The sequence below is a fragment of the Lagopus leucura genome, unplaced genomic scaffold (assembly GCF_019238085.1).
Source record: "Lagopus leucura isolate 7727_CA_CO unplaced genomic scaffold, USGS_WTPT01 97-32_obj-0_obj, whole genome shotgun sequence".
NCBI classification, from domain to species: domain Eukaryota; kingdom Metazoa; phylum Chordata; class Aves; order Galliformes; family Phasianidae; genus Lagopus; species Lagopus leucura.
This window is the reverse complement of record NW_024962529.1, coordinates 46342-70902: the sequence shown is the minus strand read 5'-3', so window position 1 is coordinate 70902 and position 24561 is coordinate 46342. Positions and strand designations below refer to the sequence as shown.

Sequence of the window (24561 nt, the reverse complement as noted above, 5' to 3'; positions counted from 1 at the left end):
ATGGGTGCAGCCCTGATCCACTTCCCAGGGCCAGCAGTGGCTATGCCCCTGTCCCCTGCTGTCCCTGAGCCTGGGGGTGCTGTGACTGCGTCTGTGGTCCCTCCAGTATCAGAGGCCCCTGCAAAAGCATGACATGTGGAAGCCCTTTGCAGAAGGAGCTGTGCCCATATCACATGGACACACCAGAGGTGGCAACCCCCATGGACCCAAGGCAGCTTGGAGGCCACCTACCTCCTGATGTGCACACCTCCAGGAAAACCTCAAAAACGCACCCCAGAGCCCAGTGAAACCTGTGGGTGCTGGGAGAGGCCCGAGCCCTGAGCAATGGGCGTTCTGCTCCACCTGGGACGTGCTGTGGCAGTGGCTCAGGTTACAGGGCTGGCAGGGTGCCCGCAGCAGGCGGCCCAGGGACACACGTGTCCCATCTCCCTGCACGTCCTACAGCACAGGGACACCCCTCAGCAGTGCCAACAGGGGACCCTTGGGAGCCGTCCGAGTTTCCTTGGTGACTGTTGCCAGGTGAGAAACTCTAAGGCAGAATTTATCTTGGTGGAGAACGGGAGATGTTCCTCACTGGGGCTGTTACTGGACCCAGAGCCGGCACTGTGCTGGGCCAGGCACCTCGCTGAGAGCAGTGACAGTGGTGACAGCGGGGTCCCCGAGGGCAAGCTGTGCACGGGGTGCTGGGGCTGTGCAGCCTCTGGGATCACTGCCTGGAGGGCAGCACGTGGCGTGGGGCTATTTCTGCCCATTGGAGAGCAGCAGGCAAGGGAAGGAGGTGACACCACAGAGACCACGGAGAAGTGTGGAGGGAACACGGGCTGTGCTGTCACGGCTTCATGGATCCTGTGAGTATGCACCGAGTGACTGCGGGCACATTGGGACAATGCTGGGACCCTGGGGAGGTGCAGCATGGGGGAGCAGCAGTGACAGTGCTGGGGATGCCAACACGCAGCAAGTGACAGCTTGCAGGGAAAGCACTGGGCAGCGCTGATAAGAGCACAGAGCTAGGGTGGCTGTAATAAGGAAATAAGTGCCAGGACCCCAGGGTGCCAGCAGCAATGCCTGCAAGCTGTCCTGCTCTGCTAGGGACCACATCTCCTCAGAGCCTGCCCTGAAGGCACATCCACCGTGCAGGGCAGTGCCATGCAGCTCAGAGGAGAGACACGCTATGCTGCAAGCCCATCGGCCGACGGCAGCAACCCTCTTACAGCAGCAGGCCCACATGCAAAGGCCTGCATCGTCCCTTTAAATCCCGGCACAGCTCTGCTGGCTGACACTAAACCCGATCACACGGGCTTGCAAATCCCAGCAGCTAATTACACCCCAGTGCCCCACAGCCCGGCTGCAGCTGCAGGTAACTGCTGCCCACGCCAGGAAACCTGTTGTCGGTGAGCCAGGACCGTGCGACGTTTGCTAACAGAGCGTGGTGAGCCGGTGGCTATTTTGGGCAGGGAGGCCATTTTTGTGGAGCACTCTCTGCCCCCCCCAAATGGCCCAGCTGAGCCCCACGGTGAACGCGGAAGTGGGGAGGCTGCTTTCAGAGCAGGGAGATAAGCACCTTTCTGCACTGCACAAACAAAAGTCTGCCCCAAACAGGCTGGGGCATGGCGAATGCCAGCTGAACACTGGCTGCTCTGCTCAGTTTTCTTGTTCTTTCTACAAGGGGAAGCTGACAGCTCACTCCTGCACCACGCACAAAGCTGAGCATGTAGGTGGGCAGTGCCCCGTGCTGCTCCTGTCCCACTGTGGACATGAGGGAAAGGAGTTGAACACAGAGGAGGAGAATCCCTCCTGCCTGCCATGCACCATGTGCCTGCTGGGACCGGGGGAATCGCTCAATTAGAAGGAGCTCTTAGTCCTGGTTTTCTGTTTCAGCATCACCTGGTGGGACTGCAGATGGGGGGCCGTGCTTTCAAAATGTGCAAGTATCCAAAGCAGGCAGCTTTCACTTTCTTGTGGAAGCAATGCTCCCTCTGGTCCGTGCCTGCTCAGCTATGCAGTGCCCTGGGCTGCAGTCAGACCTGGGGCAGACCCCAGTTTTCTCCCTGCATGAGAGTGAGGCTGTGGGAGGAAAAAAAGCAGCAAAAGTGGTTGCATGAAACTGCAAAGCAAATGGAAAAAAAATGTTTCCTCAACCAGAAACTATTCACAGATTGACGGGGCAGAAAAAAAAATACAGTTGAATTATTGAGAACGCACTGCAGAATCCAAACAGTTTCAGATGGGAAAGCAAGCCATTTGCAAAGCTATTTCCAAACTAAGTAAAAAGTTCCTGGCTCCGAAACTCCTCCAAGCCCCAGCAGCTGCTGGCTCTGTGAGAGCAGGGAGCACACACAGGCCGCTGCTCCTTCTTGCAGCACATGGCTGGGAGATGCTGGGGAGCTGCATTCAGCACTTGGGGCTGCGGGGAGCCACGTACCCGATGCTCTGTGCAGCACGGGATGGAGGTTTGTTCCTTTGCACAAAAGGAGGAGCACTACTGAGGTTGCTGATCCGGAACGGCAGTGGTGGGGAGCAGCTGCCCTGCTGCTGTGCTCAGGACTATATTTGGGAATCCAGCAGCTTGGCGTGTCCCAGCTTGGGAAGCAGTGTGTCTCAGGGTCCTAGTGCGATGGCAGAGAGGAGAGAAACCACACTGGGAGTGTGTGAGCAGCTCTCCTGCATCTGGGTGGGCTCTTTAAGGGTTCCTGCACGCTGCTCCCTGACAGCCCCAGCTTCTTCCTGCTCTCCTTTTAGAGGAGCAGAGCTGCTGGGCAGGCATGTGTCAGGGAGCTGTGCCTATTTTCAGTGCTGGAGCCCTGCAGGAGGCTGCTCCCACCGCTATCTATAGCCTGGCTGCTGCACAAGTGCCCTCCCTCAGCCACGTGCAGGGAGCAGCTGCACAACCCCACATTTCGCACGGCGGGTGGGCACTGTTGCTCCATCCCTGCGTTCACAGCGCGTTGTGGGATTAATAAAATAATGAAATCCAGGATTAAGAACATAATGAGGTCAGGTTGTTCTCCTGGAGAAGGCACTGGAAAGAGGAAAGTGACATTTTCTAGGACTTGGGGGCATTGCCTCAGGCACCCCTGCGTGTTGGGAGAGGCAGTTGCAGTGGGCAAGGGCAGGGTGTGGCTGCAGCACCCCAGTGGCCCAGTCCCAGGGTTGCAGAGGCATTAATGCAGGCACTGGGAGAGGCAGCAGCAGGTTGCCCTCTGCAGACACGCATCACTTTTATGGTCTGTTTACAGTGCTGAGCTCCACAGGTAGTGCAGCTCACAGGGTGACTCACGGTGTGCAGCAGCAAACACCCCTCTTCCTCCCCACACATGGGACGGAGAATGGGATAATGATTGGTGTGGGGAGCGCCGTGAGGCTTTGTCCATCCGTTCCTCTGATGGTGCCGGTTTACAGACAGAGGATTGGCATTCTTGTCTTCTTAAACAATCGCTCTTAAATATTTCATCACGAAACAGGGAAGACAAAATTAAAAATATGATGACTCTGGGCCCAGGCATTGCTCAGCCAAGGGCTTGGTGACCTGCCAGGCTCCTGGGGGATGCTTTTAATTTGGATAAATGGAGGTTGCATAAATGATTTCAATTGCACATCGCTCCTGCTGCAAACACTGAGGTGTGGGCGCAGTTGGCAGCGCCGCGCTGCACCATCACCCAATAATTTGTCACCCAATAACCCTGGCAGTGCTTTTGGCTCTGTAGAATGGGGGCAGATCTCACTTGGGTCTGTGGGGTTTCACGTTTTGGGGTGTGCTATGAAGGGGGTTAGGATTAGGGCAGGTGACGGACATCCCTGCTGAGGGATGGATACCCAGTGCCTTTTACAAGCTACCAGAGGCTTCCTGGTCTGTCTGGTGAAGTTGGGAGAACTGGCCGACCTCAAGCGCTCTGTGCCTCATCATGTCTGTCCCAGCCAGCCGCTGTGTGCCCAGATTGAGTAATCTGGCAGGCAGTGCATGGCTGGGGAGCCAGCTTGTGAGCACCAGTGGCTGTCTGCTCACACCGTGGTATGCGGGGGGCAGGCAGAGTGCCAGCCCAGCATTGGCTGCTCCATGACCACCAATGTCAGGTAACCCAGCCAGCCTCATCCCTCTGAGTAGCACCCTGCTATCTGTGGACTTCACCGCCTCCCACTCGGATGCCTGCAGGAGCCACATCTCCTCCATCCAACCACGTACGGTCCCTCCCTGCCACCCATGGGGTGCCCCTGGATGTAAGGCAGGGCTGCCCTCCTTCGTGGCACCTCTGTCTTTGGGGACCCCCCGTGCTGCTGCATCCCGGGGCCTTGGTGGAGGGGGTGGGTCTGGTCGGGAGAGAGCCAAGATACTCAGAGCACACAGAGGGCTGGTGAGGATGGGGCTGCGGGGGGGGAGGGGATTCTTAGAGGTGTACCCGGCAGCGGCAGCGTAACGGGGGGTCCCCAGGAGGAGGGTCTGCTACCCGAGAGCGTCCCTCCCACTCCCCGCCGGGGCGGGCCCGGGAGCGCAGCCGGCTCGGCCCGCCCCCCCCACCACGGTGATCGGGGCACGGCGCGGAGGCAGCTGCCGCCCGTCGGGGCGCCGTGCGGGGTTCGGCGCTCCGCAGCGCCCCGCTCCCCTCCCGCAGCGCTCCTCTCCCTCCCCTGCAGCTCAGGATGGCGGCGCGGCGGGGCTGAGCGGCGCCGGGGCCGCGATGGACGGCCCGGGAGAGGGGCAGCCGCCCGCCGCCGCCCCGTCGAGGGCGAAGCTGCCGCTCGGCATCGTCTTCTCGACGGCGCTGTTCTGCGGAGAGAGCGCGGCGGCCGCCGTCCTCTGCTTCTCCTACAGCCACTCCGACGACCGCTTCTGGCTGGCGCTCACCATCTTCTTCGTGCTCTGCCCCTCCGTCCTGGTGCAGCTCACCCTCATCTTCGTGCATCGCGACCTCAGCCGCGACCGACCGCTCGTCCTGCTCATGCACTTGCTGCAGCTGGGGCCCATCATCAGGTGAGCGCGGCGGGGACCCTGGCACAGCTCTGCACTGCACGGCTCTGCACGGCACGGCTCGGTTCGGTTCGGCTCCCCGGCAGGGCAGGGCAGGAGCGCCGCGCACCGCTGTCAGCAGCACTTTCCGCAGCGCAGCTCCTGCGCGTCCTGCTCCCCTCCCCGCTGCCCGCAGGACCCCCCCGGGCTCTCTCAGCCTGTTGCGTGCCTGCTGCCAAATGTGCTCTTCACACGGCTGCTTTGTGGAGTCAGCATTCCTCTCGCTGTGGTTGCATTGTTGGGGGCTGAGATGCAGATCTATGCTGGAGTGGCTGAAGGGGTCTGGGGTCTAGGGATGTTGGGCTATGGGTGCAGAGGAGAGGGACTGGGGGCTGCCACACCCCAGTGGGGACAGGAGGACGAAGGTGGATGTTGCACAAGCCGAAGAGGTGCTGTTCTCACTCCTGGGGAATGCTGCCGTGCCTCCCTGGCTGCTGTCATTGCTGTGCATGGGGGGAATGTCATGCCGGTCCCACAGCTCACCCAGCGCCTGGCCCAGAGGGCAGCTATGCTGGGGAGCACCAGCACTGCAGCATTGCCCCATCGGATCATGCTGGTTTACAGTGGCTGGCTCATTGCACTGAGCACTGACACCAGCAGCTGCTGGGATAGGGTTTGGTGCTTGCAAGGGTCATGCTGAGCTGCTGGGGGATGCTGTGCCAGCTCTGGGGCTGCAGAGCGAGCTCAGCCTGCTGGGGAAGGCTGGTGGGGCACTGTGTGCATCGATTGCTTTTGGAGCCAGGTGCTGTGGTGAAATCATTTTCCCATTAGCTTGGAATAGGCCGTGAGCACTGATCTGGCAAAAGAATCAGTTCCCAAACCTCATTCCATTTGGGTTTGAAGCAGAGCAGTGGCTGTTTTCCCCATCAGCGCTCACAGACAATTACCTCCCGCTGGCCCTTGAGCCAGCCCAGCCCACAGGGAACCATGGCTGTGCCTGGTCCATGTGCACTGCTGGTGAGACAGCGAGGCCAGCAGGGCCGGAGAAGCTGGTGGGAATGGAGGGGCTGGATGAAAGCTGCTGTGCTGAGTGGTATCAGGAGGCAGCAGGAGGCAGTGGAGGAGGCCGCCCTCTCTGGAGCTGCAGGGTGCTGAGGGGACGCGCTCCGGAAGCCATGTTATCTGCTCCATCAGACATCGGCTTCCACCCCACTCTCTGCTTCCTGCTGCTCCAACTGAGGAGGAAGTGTGGAAGGTTTTTGAGATCAAACACAACAGCAGAACATTTCTCATGCTGTTGTGGGGTGCTCAACAGTGGGAAAACAGAGCCTGGGGTGCTTACGCCCTTCCTTTAGCTGCCAATGGAGCTAGTGCTCTTACACCAGCTACCCTGCACCACCCTTGCTGCTGGCCCCGTGCTGGACCCAAGCTCTGGAGTGGATGGGGACGCACTGGGGTGACAGTGGCCATGTGCCCACAGGTGTGTGGAGGCCCTGGTGGTGTACTGCTGGTCGGGGCAGGAAGAGGAGCCCTACGTCACCATCACGCGCAAGCGGCGGCTGCGCAAGGGCTATGAAGTGGAGCTGGAGCAGGAGGTGGGCCACTCGGTGCGCCGCCTGGCCACCCACCGCAATGCCTTCAAACGCATGGCCGTCATCCAGGCCTTCCTGGGCTCCACCCCGCAGCTCACCCTGCAGCTCTACATCAGCATCTTGGAGAAGTATGTCCCCATTGCACGAGGTAAGGGATGGGCTGTGTGCTGGGCACAAAAGCTCTGCCGTGGATGTGCGGGGCATGGTGGCATCTCAGGGATGTGGTGGAACCTCGGGGGTTTGGTGGAACATCAGGGCATGGTGGTATCTTGAGGGTATGGGAGAATGTCCTCAACTGCACGCAGTGGTGTGGTATCCAGATGGGACTCTACAGATACGCCCCATCCGGCCCTGCCACCCCTTGCCTTCCCTGAACTTAGAGTACAGCCCATAGAATTTAGGCACCTGCCCATCCCCTGGTTTGCTTTGCCAATGCTTTCCAGCCCACTGCAAAGCTGCAGAAGGTTGGGAGGAGCTGTCTGGGACTGAGATGCTCCCAGCTCCCAGGTGCTTGCTTGCTCCATGGAGCCATGTAACCACGTGATGCCCTGCCCACATAAACACTGTTCCTACGCACAGGGGCAGCATTTCTTGCTGCTTCACACCCAGGTACAAACCCAGCTGGGAAAAGAGGAAGATATTGATTAGCAGAGTGAGGAAATCCCCGTGCTGCTGCCAGCATTATCTGACCTGCTGACCTCTCCTCCCACAGCCATCCTCATGGGCATCTGCCTGGTGTCAGTCACCTACGGGGCACTTGTCTGCAATGTCCTGGCCATCCAGGTCAAGTACGATGACTACAAGGTGCAGCTGCGCCCGCTGGCCTTCCTCTGCATCGTGCTGTGGCGCAGCCTGGAGATCTCCACTCGTGTGGCTGTCCTGGTGCTCTTCAGCACCGTCTTCAAGCACTGGATCATCCCCATTGCCTTGGCCAACCTGCTGGTGGTCTTCTTCCAGCCCTGGGTGCAGTTCTGGCGCAGTGGCACGCGGCTGCCCGACAACATCGAGAAGAACTTCAGCCGGGTGGGCACGGTGGTGGTGCTGTTTGCCTTCACCCTGCTCTACGCCAGCATCAACATGTTCTGCTGGTCGGCTGTGCAGCTCAAGTTGGCCGACCGGGACCTCATTGACAAGTCACAGAACTGGGGCCGCTTGGCTGTGTACTACGTGGCCCGGCTGCTGGAGAACACGGCGCTGGTCGTTCTCTGGTACTTCTTTAAGACTGATGTCTATGAGAACATCTGTACATTGCTGCTGGTGGTGCAGCTGCTGCTCGGCTACTGCCTGGCCATCTATTTCATGCTCCTCTTCTTCCAGTACCTGCATCCGTGCCGCCAGCTCTTCCGACACAACGTTGCTGATTTCCTCCACTGTGTCTGCTGCCGGCGGTCCCTGGACGGTGCAGAGCTCCTGGAGGCACCACATGAACCTGGTGTGAGGCACAGCATCGTCTGAAGCACAGCCTGAGAGTATGGACAAGGAGCTGTGATGGCATGAGCCATGCTGAGGGCTCCATGGTGCTGTAGTGGCTGCAGGTGCTGGTGCCCTGCACTGAGCCCCATGGTGTCAGGATACAGAGCATGCCAATTACCCGGAACACACACACAGGGGACCTATGGGGTGTGCAGACCCCAATGGGGCACACAGCAATTGGAAGCTTTGTCCCCACGCTGCTGTGACCCCAGGGATGCTGCTCTGGGTCTGTTTTGAGCAGTAAAGAAACTTTGCTGTGGCTCTGCATCTGGGTGCTGGCAGGCAGCAGTGACTCACGTGGGTGGGGACTGCCAGGATGGGGCCAAACAGCACGCGTGCACGCTGCCCACGTAAACTTCACTCGTACTGCACCTGGGCAGGGAACCAAACTATGTCCCTGAGCTGGGGGCTGCAGTGCAGGCTCAGCAGCACAGCCCAATCTCTCCCAGCTGCTGCAGGCTTGCACTTGTCCTGCGATGGAGCCGATAAGGGGCAGGGAGGCTGTGGGTCTCTTCCTGCTGCTCCACCAGCACAGCTCTGGCTGTCAGCAGGCAGTGACCCCAGTTGTGACACAGCGTGATCCTGCCCAACCTGTTCCTTTGGCCACCAGGTGCCAACTGCCGTGCTGGCATGAGGTGTGGGTGCTGCGGTGCTGGACATCGCAGTGCTCACGATTCTGCTGCAGTGTGACCCCCCAGCAGCAATTTATAGGGCTGTCACTGCTGAGGGTGCTCAGCATCACTGGGTGCACAACTGAAACACGCTGCACTGGCATGATGATCCCTGGCTGGCTCCTGGCACCAGCACAGTGGCACTGCTGTGCTCTGGGATGTCTCCCATCTTCTGCAATTCCTCTCGTGAAAAGTCACCAGGAGAGGCCAGGGAGGGTCGTGTTTGCCAAGCAGAGTCCTCTTCAATCCCCTGCCAGCAGGAAGTTCCTGCCTTAAAAAAGCACGCTCCGTCCCCAAATGCTACAGGGGAGGGGAGAAGCAGGGCCGTGCCCCCACGTCCCTCTCTCTGCTGTGCCAGCTCCACGTGAGACCCCGTGTGACCCCTCACAAGGCTCCCCGGTACCTCATCAGGGCCGCGGCTCCGGGCTCAGCCGGCGTTCCTGGAAGGAGCCTTTGAAACCGTGCGGCATTTCCTCCAAGACACCGTGGGGGAAAATCCCTGCAGCGCCGTTCCCAGGCCCGGGGCCGCTCCTGGGGCTGCTGCCTCCATAAAACGCGGGCGGGCGGCAGCGGGCTGCATTTGCTGCGGGTGGACGGAGACATCGCAATATGGGCAACTGGCTGGTCAACCACTGGTTCTCGGCCACCGTCCTTGTGAGTGCACGGGGCTCAGGCTGCTGGGGGGCTGGAGGGGCTGGGGGGAAACTGGGAGCTGTCCTGGCTCTGTCATCCATGGAGGAACAAAGAACTCCTCTGTGTGAGTGATGGGCACAGTGCCGAGTGGTGGCTGTGGATCTCATGTAAAGACTCCTAGGCTGAAAGGAAAGGTGGCCCCCAGTGCTCAGGGGTTATTTGTATGCCTCTTCCTTGTATGCCTCTTCCCCCTCACAACCCAAATGTCCAAAATCCCCAACTGCTCACAGTGAGGTAGAGAAGCAGTGCATCCCTCTCTGCGGCATCCAAAACCAATGGATGGAGAGTGCAAAACTTGAAACTGCCGCTGCTCCGCTCTACTGTGGGCAGGGAGGCTCCCACTTGGGTTTTCTCCTCTCATGGAGCTGCTCGGTGCTGGAGGAGCTGCAGCACCCACAGCACTGCTGCAATAGCAGCAGGCTGAAACGTCTGGGAAACGGGGGAGATGGGGACAGGTGCAGGAAATTGGGATATTTGCATATTTTAAATTGTTAAAGAAAAATAGAACTCAGGGCAGAGTGGTTTTGGGAGCTCTGCAAAAAATGCAGCTCCCATGCAGCGCAGAGCAGTGCAGGGAAGCACGGCTGTGCTGCAGGATTGGCAGCATGGTGAGGACTGACAGCTGCATCCCTGCAGCATTTCCTCCTCCTAGACCTTTCCGGCTCAGTATCTGCCCCAGGCCCTTCCCTTTCTCAGCGACAGATATTTCCTTTATCTTCCTTTCCTCATTCCTTGTGCATGCAGAAGGATGGCAGTGATGGGACAGTTATTTTGCAACACTCCTTCCCACCCTTCTTCCCGTGTCCCATCTCACCCGTGATGCCTCAGGAGTAAGGGAGTGGAATGGGATGCACTGCGCTGATGCCCTCTATCCGTGCCTGCAGCCATGTGCTGCAGGGTGAGAGGTCCTGGAGCTGGAGTTCCTCACAGTCCTTGGTTCCCCTGCAGGCGGCCTGGCTGGGCATCAACATCTTCCTCTTCACATACTACTTTCTGTTCTTCGACCGGGACGAGCAGTACTTCTACACAAGGGCCATCCTCGGGGTAAGGTGCTCCCAGCAGCACCCTGCCTGCCCTGGAGCTCTCCTGGCTGGGCTGCGGCAAGGCAGCGGCTGCAGCACCCCAGAGGCCTTCCTTGTCCTGTCCTCTTCCAGTTCACTTCTGCTCCATCCTAATCCCTTCCTTGATCTCTGTTCCCATCCCAGCATCGCTCCATACCAATACCCATCCCACAGCCCCAGACCAGATTGCTTGATCCCCGCTCAGTGTTGCTTGCCCCACCCCATCCTGGGGCACTCAGCCTGCAGGCAGCTGCACCTTGTCCCTGACACAGCAATAATCACCCATCCCTGTCTCCATCTCCCCAGTCTGCCTTGGCATGGGCCCGGGCATCGGCCAAGTGCCTCAACTTCAACAGCATGCTGATCCTGCTGCCCGTCTGCCGCAATCTGCTCTCCTTCTTGCGCGGGAGCTGCTCGGTGAGTGCCCATGGGCAGTCCCACAGAATGTCTGTCCCCATCCCTGCTTCCATCCCCATCCCAACCCTGCCACCTCTCTTTGCAGTGCTGCAGGAGGACGCTGCGCAAGCAGCTTGACCACAACCTCACCTTCCACAAGTTGGTGGCCTATGCGCTGGCCCTGTTCACAGGTAGCACTCTGCTGCTCACCCTCTGTCCCCCCCCGAGCCCTGTGGGGTGACAGCGGGTGACCGCCTGTTCCCCTGCACAGCTGTGCATACCATTGCCCATCTCTTCAACCTGGAGCGCTACAACTACAGCCAGCAAGCCAACGATGGCAGCCTGTCTGCTGTCCTTTCCAAGATGCACCTGCAGGACAGCAACAAGTGGCTGAACCCCATCCATTCCAACCAGACGGTGAGCGTGGGTCCACTGCTGCCAACCCCTTGCCCTGTGCCTACCCTGACCCCATCCTCCTGCCACCTCTGCAGACCGTCGAGTACGTGGCCTTCACCACCATCCCAGGGCTGACCGGGGTCATCATCACTCTGGCGCTCATCCTCATGGTCACATCTTCCACTGAGTTCATCCGCAGGAACTACTTTGAGGTCTTTTGGTACACACACCACCTCTTCATCATCTACTTCATTGGCCTCGTCATCCACGGTGTCGCGTAAGGCTTTTCCTGCAGGCTCCCAGAGCAGCAGAACAAGGGGCAATGGTGACAAACAGCCACTGTGGTGGCCACATCTGCTCCAGGATGACCTGGATGCAGTCCTCAGTGGGAGGGGGCCCCATCCTTACACTGCCTCCCTGCAGCGGGTTGGTGCGTGGGCAGACGGAGGAGAGCATGAAGGAGGTGCACCCACAGCGCTGTGCTGAGTTCCTGGTGCACAAACCCAAGGAATGTAGGCAGGAGTGCTGCAAGGAGCCCGAGTTCGGTAGCATCCCCGCAGAGGTAGGGATGGGAGTGGGGCTGCAGAAACCCCAAGCCCTAGCACACTCCGTTAGGAGGAGCAGATGGCCTGGGAGGCTCCAACCCCTTGCTCCCCTCCACCCCACAGTCCTGGAAGTGGGTTCTGGCTCCCATCATCCTCTACATCTTTGAGAGGATCCTGCGCATCTGGCGCGCGCACCAGAAGGTGGTCGTCACCAAGGTAGGTGGTGCAGTGGCTGCATGGAGGAGGGCAGGGGCTGCTGCCACACAGGCAGCAGGGCCATGTGGGGCACTGAACCCTGCTGCCGGCCTCACAGGTGGTCATGCACCCCGCTAAAGTGCTGGAGCTGCAGATGCAGAAGAAGGGCTTCCGCATGGAAGTGGGACAGTACATCTTTGTCAACTGCCCCGCTGTGTCCCTGCTGGAGTGGCACCCCTTCACCCTCACCTCAGCACCTGAGGAGGACTTCTTCTCCATCCACATCCGGGCGGCTGGGGACTGGACGGAGCGCATCATTGACACCTTCCAGCAGCAGAAGCTGGAAATTCCCAGGTAGCCTGGAGAGAACACCAATGGAGCCCCCCAGGGGTTGAGGCCATGCTTCTTACCCAGGCCCTCCCTTGGCCAGGATCGAAGTGGACGGCCCCTTTGGCACAGCCAGTGAAGATGTGTTCCTGTACGAGGTGGCCATGCTGGTGGGAGCAGGCATCGGCGTTACCCCCTTTGCCTCTATCCTGAAGTCCATCTGGTATAGGTTCCAGCAGAATGACCAGACTCTCAAGACCAAGAAGGTACTGAGAGCCCCGTGGGACCAGCTGACCCCACACCATGGGTTTCTCCATGTTCAGAAGCACTTGGCTTCCTCATGCTTGATATCACATCCTTCTCTTGCTCCATCTCAAGTAACACTTCTTCCCCATGCTACTGCATCCCAGATCTACTTCTACTGGCTCTGCCGAGACACGGGTGCCTTCGCCTGGTTCAATGACCTGCTTGCCTCACTGGAGCAAAAGATGGCTGAGTCTGGCAAGGCAGACTTCCTCACCTACCGGCTCTTCCTCACCGGCTGGGACACCAGCATTGTGAGTTGGCTGTGGGTGGGCATGGCTGCAGGGGGCTGGTGGTGGCTGTGGTACTCATTCTCTCTGCTCTGCCCAGGCCAACAATGCAGCACTCAACTTTGACACAGTCACAGACGCAGTGACGGGCCTGAGGCAAAAAACCATATTTGGGAGGCCCAGGTGGGACATTGAATTCTCAACGGTGGCCACAGCCCACCCCAGGTGAGATATGGGGGCTTTGGGGTGTCGATACCAGGAGGCATCGCCTGGTCCCCAACACCCACAGCCCCTCGCTGCATGCAGGTCGGTGGTTGGTGTGTTCCTGTGTGGTCCGGAGGCACTGGCAAAGGTCTTGCAGAGATCTTGTCACCAGCACTCCAGCTTGGACCCCAGAAAGGTCAAATTCTACTTCAACAAGGAGAACTTTTAAGCGGGAGCCAGGATGGGACCACGGGCAGCAGAGAATAACCAGCCTGCTGCTCTCACTTCCCTTTTTGAAGCAACTCTGCCTGGAATGAGCATCAGCTGAAAAGCTTTGCATGAGAACCAGGCAAGACAGCGAAATCATCCTTCATAAGAAGAAACTCTGGGTTCACAGACTGCTGCCTCCTTAACCCTACAAAGGGTCCCTGTGAGGGGAAATGAGCCCAGCTCTCAGCACAGCCCCCCATGAGACATGCATTGGGATGGACCGGAGCAGCACACAGGTGCAGACCAGCAGGAGGCAAGGGGAGCCCAGCAGGCTGGGCAAGATGGTGGGGTCAGACGTGACACCAGGGCACTAAGGGCCAAACACACCCCTCCAGATTTAAGTGTCCCTCTCCATAAAATAGTAAATTAAACTTGTTTTTCCTTGCAATAAAAGCCATGGGTGGTGTCTCAATCTGTACAAGTGTGAAGGAAGCCCGCTGTTTGCCCCCCGTTACTGGGCTGCAATAAAAAGGCAATAAACCCTCGGGGGAGAAGTGTAGGGTGGTGGAGATGGCTGTCCGCCAGCCTTCTCTCTCTACAGACGCTCACAAGCACCAAAGAGCCATGTCTGCACCAACCACCAGGCACAAACCAGCACACAGGCAAGTGCAAAGATAACTAATTCTGCTCAAGCATATGCACAAAGGAGGAGAAAAACACCCTCCCAGGGCAGGCAGGTGTGGTAAGCGATACAGCAATTGGATACAGAGCCCTTCTGCTCTTGTCAACAGGGATAGAAAGCTGAGCTCCCTGTCATGCCCTAGAGGAGGGCACAGCCGGACTGACCTGCACAATGGGGCACCCACTGTTTCCTGGCCCACAGGCTGCTGTTACCAGCCAGACACCTTCCATGGGCAGCTCACCCTGTTTGGTAGCCAGCACATTCCAGCTGAAAGGTGCTAAGAGTACCCATGATGCTTAATGGTCCCCCGGAGCGTCCTTAGCCCCAACACTTGCTGCCCAAGCCTGATAGCCCATCTGTCTCCTCAGATGACAATTTTAGCTTCCTGCATGTAACTGCCTCCTTCCATGTGCTGCCCCTGCTCAGCTCACCATCCCAAGGTGCTTTCTAATGGATTCCTAGTAAACAAGAAATCCCAGCAGTTGCTCCTGCCCCTGTATTGCTGGGAAAATGGTGAAGAACCTGAGAGGTTCAGCCCAGGACAGAGATAGGCGAGGCTGTTCCCAGCAGTCCTCCTGTCTATGAGGGACCATACAAGGCAATCTGAGACACGGCTTTACTCAAACCCTCCTCCCACTTTATTTCAAACATCATAAAATATACACACAGAAAAAGGAATGAACTGGGAGGGAAAACCTCGGGTGGCAAGGAGGAACCTCTCCCTAAACGCAACATCAACTCAAACAACAGGAAATGGCTGCCATGGAGCACCTTCTCTGCCCATCACACACCTGCCAGGCCTGTGAGAAGGGGAGGGAAGTGAGCATTAGCAGGGCCACCCTGCACTGAACAGCACTCTGATTCACCGCAGGGGAGCAGGTATAGGCTTAAGGACATCACCTGTCAGGGTGCCCCCGTGGATTTCTGGATTTGCTCCTTTAGAATAAGGATGCTTTGCCGTTGCTCTGGGGGCAGCATGGCGATCTGGTCTGCTGTCAGCTGCAGAACCTGCATGATCAGGGCCGCCTGAGGAGAGAAGGGAGAGTCAGAATTGCTCTCAGCCAGCATAGCCATGGGTTACCACAGCCAAGAAAGAGGTGCTGGATGGATTAAGTTTCCTCTGCAGCAGGACCATGGAGCTGCCCAAGCTCTGAGCAGAGCAGGGTAGAATAACCTCCTGCTCTAAATGCAACAGGAAAGAAAACAAGTTCTCTGAAGCATGGTTATCTTCTGTCATGGTAAGGCACACAGAAAGCACTACTCTCATTATCTAACCCCTTCCCACCCCTTCACTCACCTTCTCATGATCCTGGGGGGTGACCTGGCTCTGTCCAGGACTAAAGCCTCCGGGCTGACCAGCTCCCTGGACCCCTGCCCCAGGAATGCCCCCTCCTTGCATGCCAGCCCCTGCCATGTTAGGAACCTATGGGTACAAGAGAGAGGATAAGGACTGAGGGGTTCCTGGACTCAGCCAAAGACACAGGAACATAAAGCAGTCTTTTTACTTCCAGGACACGCTGCTCTGCAGGAGGTCTTCCACCTCCAACAGTCACATGCATACCTCTCACCCAGCCCTGCCCACAAGACACCATCAGTGCACAGTCAGTCACACAGAGCTGTACCTGGCGGGGCCCCTGTGGACCGCTGGCTCCCATATTAAGTGGTCCGGGACCCTGTATGCCACCTGGCATTGGGCCACGTGGGTTGGGACCAGGCCCTCGAGGCTCCAGGCCTCGGGATTCCATGACCCTGGCCTCCATGGCCCTGGCTTCAAGCACTCGTGGCTCCAGGACCCGTGGCTCCATGCCCCTTGGCTCCAGGCCCCTTGCCTCCATCACCCGGGGCTCCAGCCCTCGTGGTTCCAATCCTCGCGGCTCCAGCCCTCGGGGATCTCTTCCAACTGCAGAGGAACGACAAGGCAAGCTGTAGAAGGGAGCAGTGCCATGGACTTATGGGATTGAGCCCACTGCCTTCTCTGCTGGGAAGCTGACAAATGCCAAGATGTAGGGCTGGGGAAAAGGAGACATGCCTGGAAGAAGCCCCTCACTCTGTGGGACTGTTCCTCATGCCTTAGGTTCATTTCTCTGCCCAACCCCCCTTTTAAGTCTTGAGTTGAGTCAGTGAGCTCCACTCTGCCCCTCTGCATGCTTTAAGCCACCCGTTATTTCATGCCCCCTCTCTCACCTCGAGCATCCATCAAGGGCCCCCGCGGCTCTCCCATCAGTGGTCGGGGTTCTCCCATGGGTCCACCCCTCATCTCATGGGGGGGGGCCACGGCTATCGTGGCCAGGCATATGATGCATAGGGGCTCCTTGGTGGGGTGGCCCAAGGTAACCTCTGATGCAGAGAGACGAGGAGAGCAAAGCAGGAGGAGGAGAAAAAGCAAGAGAGTAAATCAGACACTGGCTTGGCACGGTCTGGGCAGAGCGTTGGGATTGCCCCCAAAGCCGGCCGCTGGCAAGGCTTGCACAGGGATGGATGCTGTCAGTCCCATGTCACAGGGCTGCTGATAGCACCCTGGGGATGCCCCATCCCTGGGGAAGGGGACTGGTCCCCATGGCTGGCAGCACACAGGCCTCCAACCAGGCAGCAGTGACTCCCGGAAGGCTCGTGCCATCCCTGTCCTTAGTGAGGTCACCCCTGGGCAGGGAACAGTGCAAGGGGCTCCTCTCCTTCCCTCTCCCCTCACCTGGGCTCCACATCTCCAGTGACTGAGAGCAGGGTCCCTCCACGAGGGTCATTCGGGGCATCTCCCAAAAGGCCTCGGGGCGGCGGGCCACTAGCAGGTAGAGGTCCACGCTGCATAGGGGCCCTCGGGTCTGGCATGGGCACTGCCAGGGAGACATACAAGAACTTGTGAGGACCTGCACAACCACTGCTGCGCTGAGACCGTCCCCCAGCCCCCTCAGGGCTGGGACGTGCACTGCCTCTCTGCTTCCCAACACAGGCAAGTAGGCTGTGCTGATTGCTGAGGGAGCAGTTCCTAGGATAAGGCCAGAGAGCACAGAAGCCCCTTCCCTGGATGCTCATTACATCACTCTCTTTCCCCCTCTGGTTCTGTCTCAGGCTTCTTACAACACCAGGTGCTCAGAGTGCAGGTGCCCCTTGGCAATCCTAAGAGCATGGGCCAATGTGAGACCAGGTGCAAAGCAAGACCAGGAAAGCTCCTGTCAGAGAAGTGCCTAAGTGGGCTGGATCCTAATTGAAGACCCTCTCCAAAGAGGCACTCGTTTCCACTGGCGACTCTCTGCACAGCATTATCTTGCTCTCCTCTCCTGCCCCCAGAGGAAATCCTGCCTCCTCCTAACCCTGCCAGGCTACACGGAGTGATTCCAGTCCCCGGCCGTGAGCACAGTGTGGTGACAGCTGCTCTCACACACTGCACAACGAGCTCCAGGACAGCCTGGAGCAGGCAAGTGCCGCGATACCTTGAACGCGTTCGATAGACGCAGGCCTGGCAGGTCCCACGGGCGAGAGCTGCAGGGTCCCTGGGCAAGCAGCAGAAAAAGAGGGAGAAGAGCAGACACGTAAATAGTGTATGCACACATGCACACAGCCTTGGGGACGGTGCTGTCTTGGCCTGTAGGATCACCTCTGCTCCCTGGCATCCCCCAGGACACCTGTTGAGAAGATGCTGCCAGTCTGGCTGTATCAGCAACTTCCACCAATACCACGTCTGCCACCGCAGGTATGGAAGGCAGCTCGGCACAAAGTGCCAGGCTGGGCGCAGCCCTTTCTTTTCTCACTCTGTGAACATGCAGGGAGCAGAGTGAATCTTGCCGCAGGAAGTCCTGCCAAGAGAACTGGCACACTGCAGGGCCTGCTGCAGCCCACAACAAGTCAGCTCCTGTCCCTGCCTGCAGCTGCCTTGGGCACTCCCCAGCACTGGTTTTCTGTCTGCTCTTCAAAACCTTTTGGGTATCAGTGAAACTGCCAAGAACTGCAGGATTGCTCTTGGGACGATGGTGCTCACTCTGAGAATAATAACAGTCAGCTGCTTTTAGGACACTTAAGACTGGAAGAACTCAGAACAGGTTTGCCACTCTGCTGACACAAGATCTGAGATACAAATCTAGGCGACGGAGATGTCAGAGCCCTGCATGTCTGGAAGAACAGGAATGCCTCACTTTGGTTGCCCTAAGCACGGGGCAGCCGCTCAGTGCTGAATGGTAAGGAATCCAGTTCCAGGGCTGGGCTGTACAGACCGTGCCTGCAGAGGGAGTGAGGGCCAAGCAACTGCCCGTTGCAGAATTCCCTGCCAAGCCTCGTACTCACTATCACAAGCAAAAGCGAAGACCCAGCTCCCTCTGCTGGGCACGGCACAGAAAGACACAGGCAGACACTGCAGCAGCATAGCTGCTTCCCAGCATCCAGGCAGCAATGAAGCAGGGCAGGGACTGGAGAAGAGCAAGCTCTGCCTGCCTGCACAAGCATAGGGACAGACAGGGGCTCATAGACAGATAGAAAACACAGGCACATCCCGCCCAGTGGAATGGCAGCTCTCCTGGCTTCCAGGATGCATCTGCACAACACAGTGTAGAACAAACTGGAAGCAAACTGGTGCCTAGGCTGGAGTCCTGGACGCAGGAGAGCTGTTATCACAGCCTTGCACCTAAGCAAACAAACTCAGGCGTGTCTCAGCGCTATAGGAGCTGCCATGTCACCAGATGCAGCAGCAACAAGGCTGCACATAGCAGGCAGAGGTGTGAGGCAGCTCGCTGTGCAACATTGTTCAGAACCCATAGCCTGGGCTCCTGCTGGAGCAAGGTTCACGTGATACATGGCATGAACTTAACCTCTGATGTACCTTGTCCACGCTCCAATGGCACGGGCCCTCCTCCAGGCATGCCGACCTGCGGCTGCAATCCACCTGATGGGAAAAAAGCAGAGGTAAGACACATTTGTTGTTGTCCCTATACAACCAACTCATTCCTTTGGACCCAAATAACTACCCCCTCCCAGCTCCTGGGGCAACATCTGGAGATTTATTTTCTTGCTGTTGGTTGCCCATGGAGGTAAGCCAACTTTCTGAACTGCCACTGACAGCAGTCACAACCACTGCATGGAGTACAAGTGCTCCCATGGGGCCCAGCTCTATGGTTAGGGGAAGATACAGTGGGGCTGTCTGCAGGACCCACATGCCCAGGGCAGCCTGGACACCGCTCAGTCAAAACCCACACACTCACCTCCTGGAGCCATGGGGCCAGGGCCAGGGCCCTGCACAGCAGCTGCCATCTGTCCTGGGGCTGGCACTCCTCCCTGCATAGGCGGCTGCATCAGAGGGGGAGCGCCATTTACATGCATGCCACCCTGTCCAGGAGAGAAACCAGGCCTCAGCAAAGCCTGTCAGCCCAGCTGGGAAACCTGGGCTGGTAATGCCACCGCTCCCCAGCATGGTACATGTGCCCCAATGGCTCTTACTATGGGTTGTGGCTGGGATGATGGAGTATTCTGTGGGTTCATCTGGGCATTAGGCCCTGGCCCGGGTCCTGGTCCTGGCCCAGGTCCTGGCACAGCCTGCTGGTTGCCTGGGATCAGAGGAGGAACGCTGGTCTGACGATGCAGGATTTTCTAGAAGCAGAAGAAGGAGAAAGAAGTTATCTTCCACTCTCCGCAACAGGCTGCTGCCAACATCCTACCAGCCTCAGTCAAGACAGTGAGGGACAAACCAGTGCAATCTCTGGATCGACGATCCTCATTACCACCTGGGCCTGTAGCAGGGCATAAGCCAGCTGGGGGTTCTGCAGCAGCATGTTCCTGGCTTCCTGGGGGCTGTTCTGGACACACAGCTGAGAATACACATAGAGATCAGCACTCTAGTAAGGCATGATATGGCCTATCAGGGCACAGGCAGCTGTGGTAGAAGGTGCTCATGCACAGAGCAGGGAGCATAGCTCCCTTCTTCACTCACCTTCATCTGCTTCATCAGCTCAAACATCTGCTCGGGCGGCAGACTCGCCACTGCACGGCTGATGGACTCAGGGGCATCCTCAGGATTGACAGGGTCCCCATAAGGTGACTCTATGATAGGTGCACCTGTGCCCAAGCCTGCAACAGAGTTTGTGATATAAGCCGCAACCTCAGAAGGCAGTTTGAGCTAGTGTTTAGAACTGGCTGCTCATAAGAAGGGTAATGCTATACCATTAATGGAAGGCAGCAAAAGCAAGGAGATCTGGAAGGAGAAAACAACCTTAGCCCACACCCCCTCTGCAAAGCTGTTTGCTGGGTCACTTGGAGCAGGCCAGCTCTGCCAGCCTCACAGAGCCAGGTACGTACTGCAATGCCAAGAAGGCCAGGCCCAGTACAGCATCAGCGTTCTCTGGCACAGAATTCAGACTCACTCTTCAGCTCCTCCTTGTTCTTCTCGCTGGCTGCATTGTCAACACGGAGGGCCCTCCCACTGAACTCCCGTCCATTCAGGTTCCGCATGGCACTGAGGGCCGTCTCCTGGTCCTGGTACTCACAGAAGCCATATCCCTTTGGCTTTCCTGTCTCCCTGTCATACACCAACCTGCACAGCAAGAGGAGAGCCATCACCACTGAGGGCAGCCTGCAGCTGGGAGTGAGTAAACATCCCCTCAGAGCTCCTCAATAGAGGAGCTCTCAACCCATAGCTCTCAACAGAGCACAGTTAGGATGCAGTGACGCAGCTGGTCTGGCCGTGGATACAGCATGCTCACGTACACGCCGCAATGCTCGGGCTCTATCCCTAGCTCTCAACACGGAGCACGGCCCTCACGCACCCCCAGCACACTGCCGGCCCCGCGCGGGCTCAGGCCTCGCTCCCTCCTGTCCGTTTGAAGACCGCTCAGCCCCGCACGGAGGGGAAGCAGAGGGGACGACAGAACCGCTCTCACCTGAAGCTGACCACGGGTCCGACCTCGGAGAAAATGTCCTTCAGCTGCTCCTCTGTGGCCTCGTACGGGATGTTCCCCACTGCGGGAGAGAGACGGCGGCGCTCAGCCCGCGGAGCGGAGGGCGGGAAGCCGCAGAGCCGCAACTCGGGCAGCCCGGCCCGCTGCCGCCCCCCGCCGCGCGGCCCTCACCGAAAACCGAGCGCAGGGAGCGGTCCACGGCCGGGTCGCGCACCGACAGCCCCGCCCTGCTGCCCGGCGCTTCCGGTCGCCGCGCGCCGCTTCCGGTCCACGCGCGGCACCGCGCCCCCCCCCCCCCCCCACTTCCGCCCTCACCTAACGTGGCGGCGGCGGAACACGAGCGGAAAACGCTCCGGAGGGAAACGGCGGCTTGTGCGGTAGGACTGGGGGACGTGAGTGCGGGAGCGGCCCGGAGCGGGATCTTCACGGGGCTGCCGGGCGGCTCCGGGTCGGGGCTGTGCGGTGCGGTGCGGGGCAGGGCTGGGCCATGAGACATCACCCGCCGGGTCCGCCACCCTGTGGTGCTCTCCATCCCTGGGTCCCACATCCATTGGTGCCCACATCCATTGGTGCCCCCCATCCCTTAACGTCCCCCACTTCTGAGCCCCCCATCTCTCGGTGCTCCCTCCCTTGGATCCCCTGTCCCTCAATGTCCCCCGTGCCCACGCAGCCCCATCTCCCTCGTGCCCCCTCCGAGCTCAGCACCCCCACATCCCACACGTAGGTGCCACGTCCCCGTTGGCCGTCCGTATCTCTTCGTTCTCTGCAATGGCTGCGGGGGGTGGCACCATCCCCGCGCTGGTCACGGAGCCACGCTTTGCCCAGCACCTGAGGTGAGCTGGGAGGGAGCCGAGGGCCCCTGAGGTGTCCCCACGCTGTGCTCTGGCTGCAGCGGGACTGGGGAGGCTGCAGGGGGAAAGGAATGCATGAGGCGGCCCTGGCCCTGCAGACAGCGTTTGGAAGAGGCCCAGCTCTTGGATACCCGGTACCGGCTGCAGAAGGTGCTGGGGGGCAACGTGGCCCTGCCTGTGCTGGAGGGGAAGGCAGCGGAGCAGTGGCTGCAGGACAACGAGCTGCAGGGGCCGCCCTGCCGGCTGCTCTGTATCCAGGTGGGCACAGCCCTGCATTTCCTCCCAAGCACAGGTTCAGGCTGGTGGCCTCACTCACCGTGTCCCTCCTGCAGGACCCTGTCCCCTCAAAGGCTGCCAGCGTGCAGCCGCCCGCCCAGAAGCTGCGCTGTGAGCTGCGCCGGCTGCTGCTGGAACTGGGAGAGAGCTGGTCAGAAGAGCTGGAGTGCGATGTGCCCCGCACCTGGCAGCGGCATGGAGACTTGATCCTGCTGAGTGAGGACAGCTTCAGTGCTGCGCTGTGGGCAAAGCTGGGTGAGCAGAGCGGAGCTGCCCACAGAGCTGCTATGGGGGCCTGCCAGCATCTCCCAGTGCTCCCGGCATGGCTGCATTGCAGGCCCTGTGCTCTGGGAGACGGTCGCCTCGGCTTTGGGTGCACAGCGCCTGGCCAAGCGAGGACGGGTGTTGCCAGATAAGATGCGCTCCCCCAGTGTCACCCTGCTGCTGGGCCACAACAGCTGGGTGGAGCATGTGGACAATGGCATTCGGTAAGAGGAGCAGTGACGTGGGACACAGCATTGAAGCTGAGAGAGGGAGCTGCTCTCACTGGTGGTGTCTCCCAGGTACACGTTTGATGTGACAAAATGTATGTTCTCCCCGGGTAATATCACGGAGAAGCTGCGAGTGGCCTCGATGCAGTGCTCTGGGGAGGTGCTCGTGGATCTCTATGCAGGTAACAGCCCTTGGGGGTGGTGGAGGGGTTCTGCAGGACAGGTGGAGAGCAGTGATGCGGGTGCTGATGGCATCCAGATGGATGTGGAACAGTATTAACTCTGCATGAAGAATGAAATGGGTTGGAAAAATGGTCTGGGACCTGTCTTAGAACTCCTGCCCCATCTGGAAGCCCTCAGCACTGCTGTCTCTCCTGGGATCACATTGAATCCTTGGGACAATCTTGTGCTCAGTCTCTGCAGAGCACTACTCTGTACTTAGTACTGCTCACAGGAACCATCTGCATCCAGTGAGAAGGTTTGTCCTCTTTTTGATCCTGGAGGTTGTTTCTGAAAATGTCCTGAGTATATTGGGTGTGATGTGTTTCTGTAACCAGCTATTGCTAACTGAAGCAAACAGCTGGTCTGTCTTCTCCTTTGCTATGAATGCCTGGGGACACGGCATCAGGCTTCTGTGTGTGGAGAGCTCTGTTCTGTATGTAGGAAAGTCAGCATTTCCTATTTGTGCCACAGAAAGAAAGAGGAACTCATAGAGTTGCTCTTGATCAATTAAAACAAACACCAGACTTGACACCTCCACATAAGCTGGGAGCAGAACAGGACAGCAGCATTAATGGGTAAAGGCAGACCATGAAATAAGTCTCTCTGTAAATACTTTTTAAGATGAATGTTGGTTTTATGGGATGAGAGGGAAATGAAAGTCCATTTTGCAGGCATTTCCCCAATACCTGGGGTAGTTCTACCTGAGCAGAGCAGATGCATAGAGCTAAGGGTGGTAACCCACATCCTAAGCTGCCTCTGGGGAGCAGAGCAGACCCCAAGGGGTACCTGCCCTGTGCCTTCTTTTCTGCTACCTCCTCTGTCCCCAGGGATTGGGTACTTCACACTACCGTACCTGGTTCATGCAGCTGCTGCCTTTGCCCATGCCTGTGAGTGGAACCCACACGCCCTGGAGGCCCTGAGGAGGAACCTGGCACTGAATGGTGTGCAGGACCGCTGCCAGATCCACGCTGGGGACAGCAGGCAGGTGGGCAGCACCCCTGGCATGGTGCTCTGCCCTTCTGTGGGCCCTGTTCACCATCCTCCTCCTCCTCCCAGCTGCAGCTGAGGGATGTGGCTGACCGGGTGAACCTGGGACTGATCCCCAGCTCTGAGGAGGGCTGGCCTGTGGCCTGCCGCGTCCTGAAGAAGGGCACGGGAGGAGTTCTGCACATCCACCACAACGTGGAGGATCGCCCCGTGCCTCCTGTTCTGAAGGATGAGCAGAGACTCCCAAAGGAATCCAACTCTGAGCGGGAGGATGAAGAACACCGGGCCTCCGAGGAGATGGAGAGCAGTGGGCAGGAAGTGCTGGCAGCCAGGGTCAGGCCTGAGTGGTGGAGCTGGGCTGAAGCAGCTGCTGTGCGGATCCGGGGGCTGCTGACAGAGCTGCACAGCCAGCCATGGCAGACCAGCATCCTGCACATCGAGGCAGTGAAATCCTACGCACCCCATGTGCATCACGTTGTGCTGGACCTTGAGTGCCGCCCAATGCCACCCACCTAGCTGGCCACGGGGCCCCAGCATGGCTCCAGGTCTGGATTTTGCCATCTGGATGTGGTTTACATCCCGTGGTCCCAGGTGCAAGCAGCAAGCCGGGCCCCTGCCACCCCTGCACCTTGTCCAGGGCTGCTGTGTAAGGGGAGCTGTGCTCAGCTGAGCTGTACAGGGACCATGTGATGGCAGAGGATGGAGTTGAGGATGCCCATAGTCCCACCCCAGCTCTGCCTACTGCCACCCAGTGCAGGGACATCGCACTGCCTTGGATGTGTGCTGGCACTGTCAACCCTGTTTTCACATTGAAGAGCTGCAGGGACAAATAAACCTCAAATAAACGTTTGTGCTGGGCTTTGTTTTGGTGTGTCAGGTGCATGCTCTGTTAGGTGTTTTTGTTGGTTTGTTTTTTTTTTTTTTGTTTTTCTTTTTTTT

The 24561-nt window shown here is 58.6% G+C and overlaps 4 protein-coding genes across 13 annotated transcripts; 3 read left to right on the top strand and 1 right to left on the bottom strand.

The window, feature by feature from the left end:
• Positions 1–324: 324 nt before the first annotated feature.
• Positions 325–8274, top strand: XKRX (XK related X-linked). The gene is made up of 5 exons (XM_042890734.1): positions 325–519; positions 698–848; positions 4630–4966; positions 6423–6682; positions 7247–8274. The coding sequence occupies exons 1-5, from the start codon at positions 325–327 to the stop codon at positions 7987–7989; spliced, it is 1686 nt and encodes a 561-aa protein (XP_042746668.1). The 3' UTR covers positions 7990–8274.
• A 102-nt stretch (positions 8275–8376) lies between these two features.
• On the top strand, positions 8377–13691 carry NOX1 (NADPH oxidase 1). 6 transcript variants are annotated; one of them, XM_042890741.1, is made up of 13 exons: positions 8377–9332; positions 10320–10415; positions 10739–10849; positions 10935–11019; positions 11100–11245; positions 11320–11501; positions 11648–11786; positions 11893–11985; positions 12083–12318; positions 12395–12557; positions 12702–12848; positions 12925–13049; positions 13131–13691. In XM_042890741.1, the coding sequence occupies exons 1-13, from the start codon at positions 9288–9290 to the stop codon at positions 13255–13257; spliced, it is 1695 nt and encodes a 564-aa protein (XP_042746675.1). In that variant the 5' UTR covers positions 8377–9287; the 3' UTR covers positions 13258–13691. The 6 variants fall into 6 exon arrangements, with proteins under 6 accessions (XP_042746675.1, XP_042746672.1, XP_042746671.1 ...); XM_042890738.1 differs by having other exon boundaries at positions 12395–12848; XM_042890737.1 differs by having other exon boundaries at positions 10116–10415; positions 12395–12848.
• Positions 13692–14535: 844 nt separating this feature from the next.
• On the bottom strand, positions 14536–21327 carry CSTF2 (cleavage stimulation factor subunit 2). The gene is given in 16 exon segments (XM_042890726.1): positions 14536–14720; positions 14821–14946; positions 15218–15343; positions 15543–15820; positions 16105–16189; positions 16191–16257; positions 16610–16751; positions 17349–17408; positions 18728–18790; positions 19107–19230; positions 19342–19491; positions 19590–19709; positions 19832–19968; positions 20262–20431; positions 20778–20856; positions 20967–21327. Coding segments are annotated over 15 exon segments (2085 nt in total). The 3' UTR covers positions 14536–14720; positions 14821–14823.
• TRMT12 (tRNA methyltransferase 12 homolog) lies at positions 21098–24480 on the top strand. Of its 5 annotated transcripts, none has more exons than XM_042890730.1 (8): positions 21098–21172; positions 21520–21628; positions 21745–21904; positions 21979–22177; positions 22260–22410; positions 22486–22595; positions 23502–23620; positions 23692–24480. In XM_042890730.1, the coding sequence occupies exons 2-8, from the start codon at positions 21564–21566 to the stop codon at positions 24136–24138; spliced, it is 1251 nt and encodes a 416-aa protein (XP_042746664.1). In that variant the 5' UTR covers positions 21098–21172; positions 21520–21563; the 3' UTR covers positions 24139–24480. The 5 variants fall into 5 exon arrangements, with proteins under 5 accessions (XP_042746664.1, XP_042746666.1, XP_042746663.1 ...); XM_042890732.1 differs by having other exon boundaries at positions 23463–23616; positions 23742–24480; XM_042890729.1 differs by having other exon boundaries at positions 23463–23620; positions 23698–24480.
• The last annotated feature ends 81 nt before the right edge of the window (positions 24481–24561 follow it).

What these genes read in the sequence shown, in the direction of transcription:
- XKRX (XM_042890734.1), top strand. Translation starts at nt 325, where the DNA reads ATGGGCGTTCTGCTCCACCTGGGACGTGCTGTGGCAGTGGCTCAGGTT. An exon ending in TCCTTGGTGACTGTTGCCAG is followed by an intron (nt 520 to 697) that starts GTGAGAAACTCT and finishes GGGGCTGTGCAG; the next exon opens with CCTCTGGGATCACTGCCTGG. An exon ending in CAGCTGGGGCCCATCATCAG is followed by an intron (nt 4,967 to 6,422) that starts GTGAGCGCGGCG and finishes ATGTGCCCACAG; the next exon opens with GTGTGTGGAGGCCCTGGTGG.
- TRMT12 (XM_042890728.1), top strand. Translation starts at nt 21,564, where the DNA reads ATGGCTGCGGGGGGTGGCACCATCCCCGCGCTGGTCACGGAGCCACGC. An exon ending in CGCTTTGCCCAGCACCTGAG is followed by an intron (nt 21,629 to 21,744) that starts GTGAGCTGGGAG and finishes CTGGCCCTGCAG; the next exon opens with ACAGCGTTTGGAAGAGGCCC. An exon ending in GCCGGCTGCTCTGTATCCAG is followed by an intron (nt 21,905 to 21,978) that starts GTGGGCACAGCC and finishes TCCCTCCTGCAG; the next exon opens with GACCCTGTCCCCTCAAAGGC.
- NOX1 (XM_042890737.1), top strand. Translation starts at nt 10,215, where the DNA reads ATGGGATGCACTGCGCTGATGCCCTCTATCCGTGCCTGCAGCCATGTG. An exon ending in ACACAAGGGCCATCCTCGGG is followed by an intron (nt 10,416 to 10,738) that starts GTAAGGTGCTCC and finishes CCATCTCCCCAG; the next exon opens with TCTGCCTTGGCATGGGCCCG. An exon ending in TCTTGCGCGGGAGCTGCTCG is followed by an intron (nt 10,850 to 10,934) that starts GTGAGTGCCCAT and finishes CTCTCTTTGCAG; the next exon opens with TGCTGCAGGAGGACGCTGCG.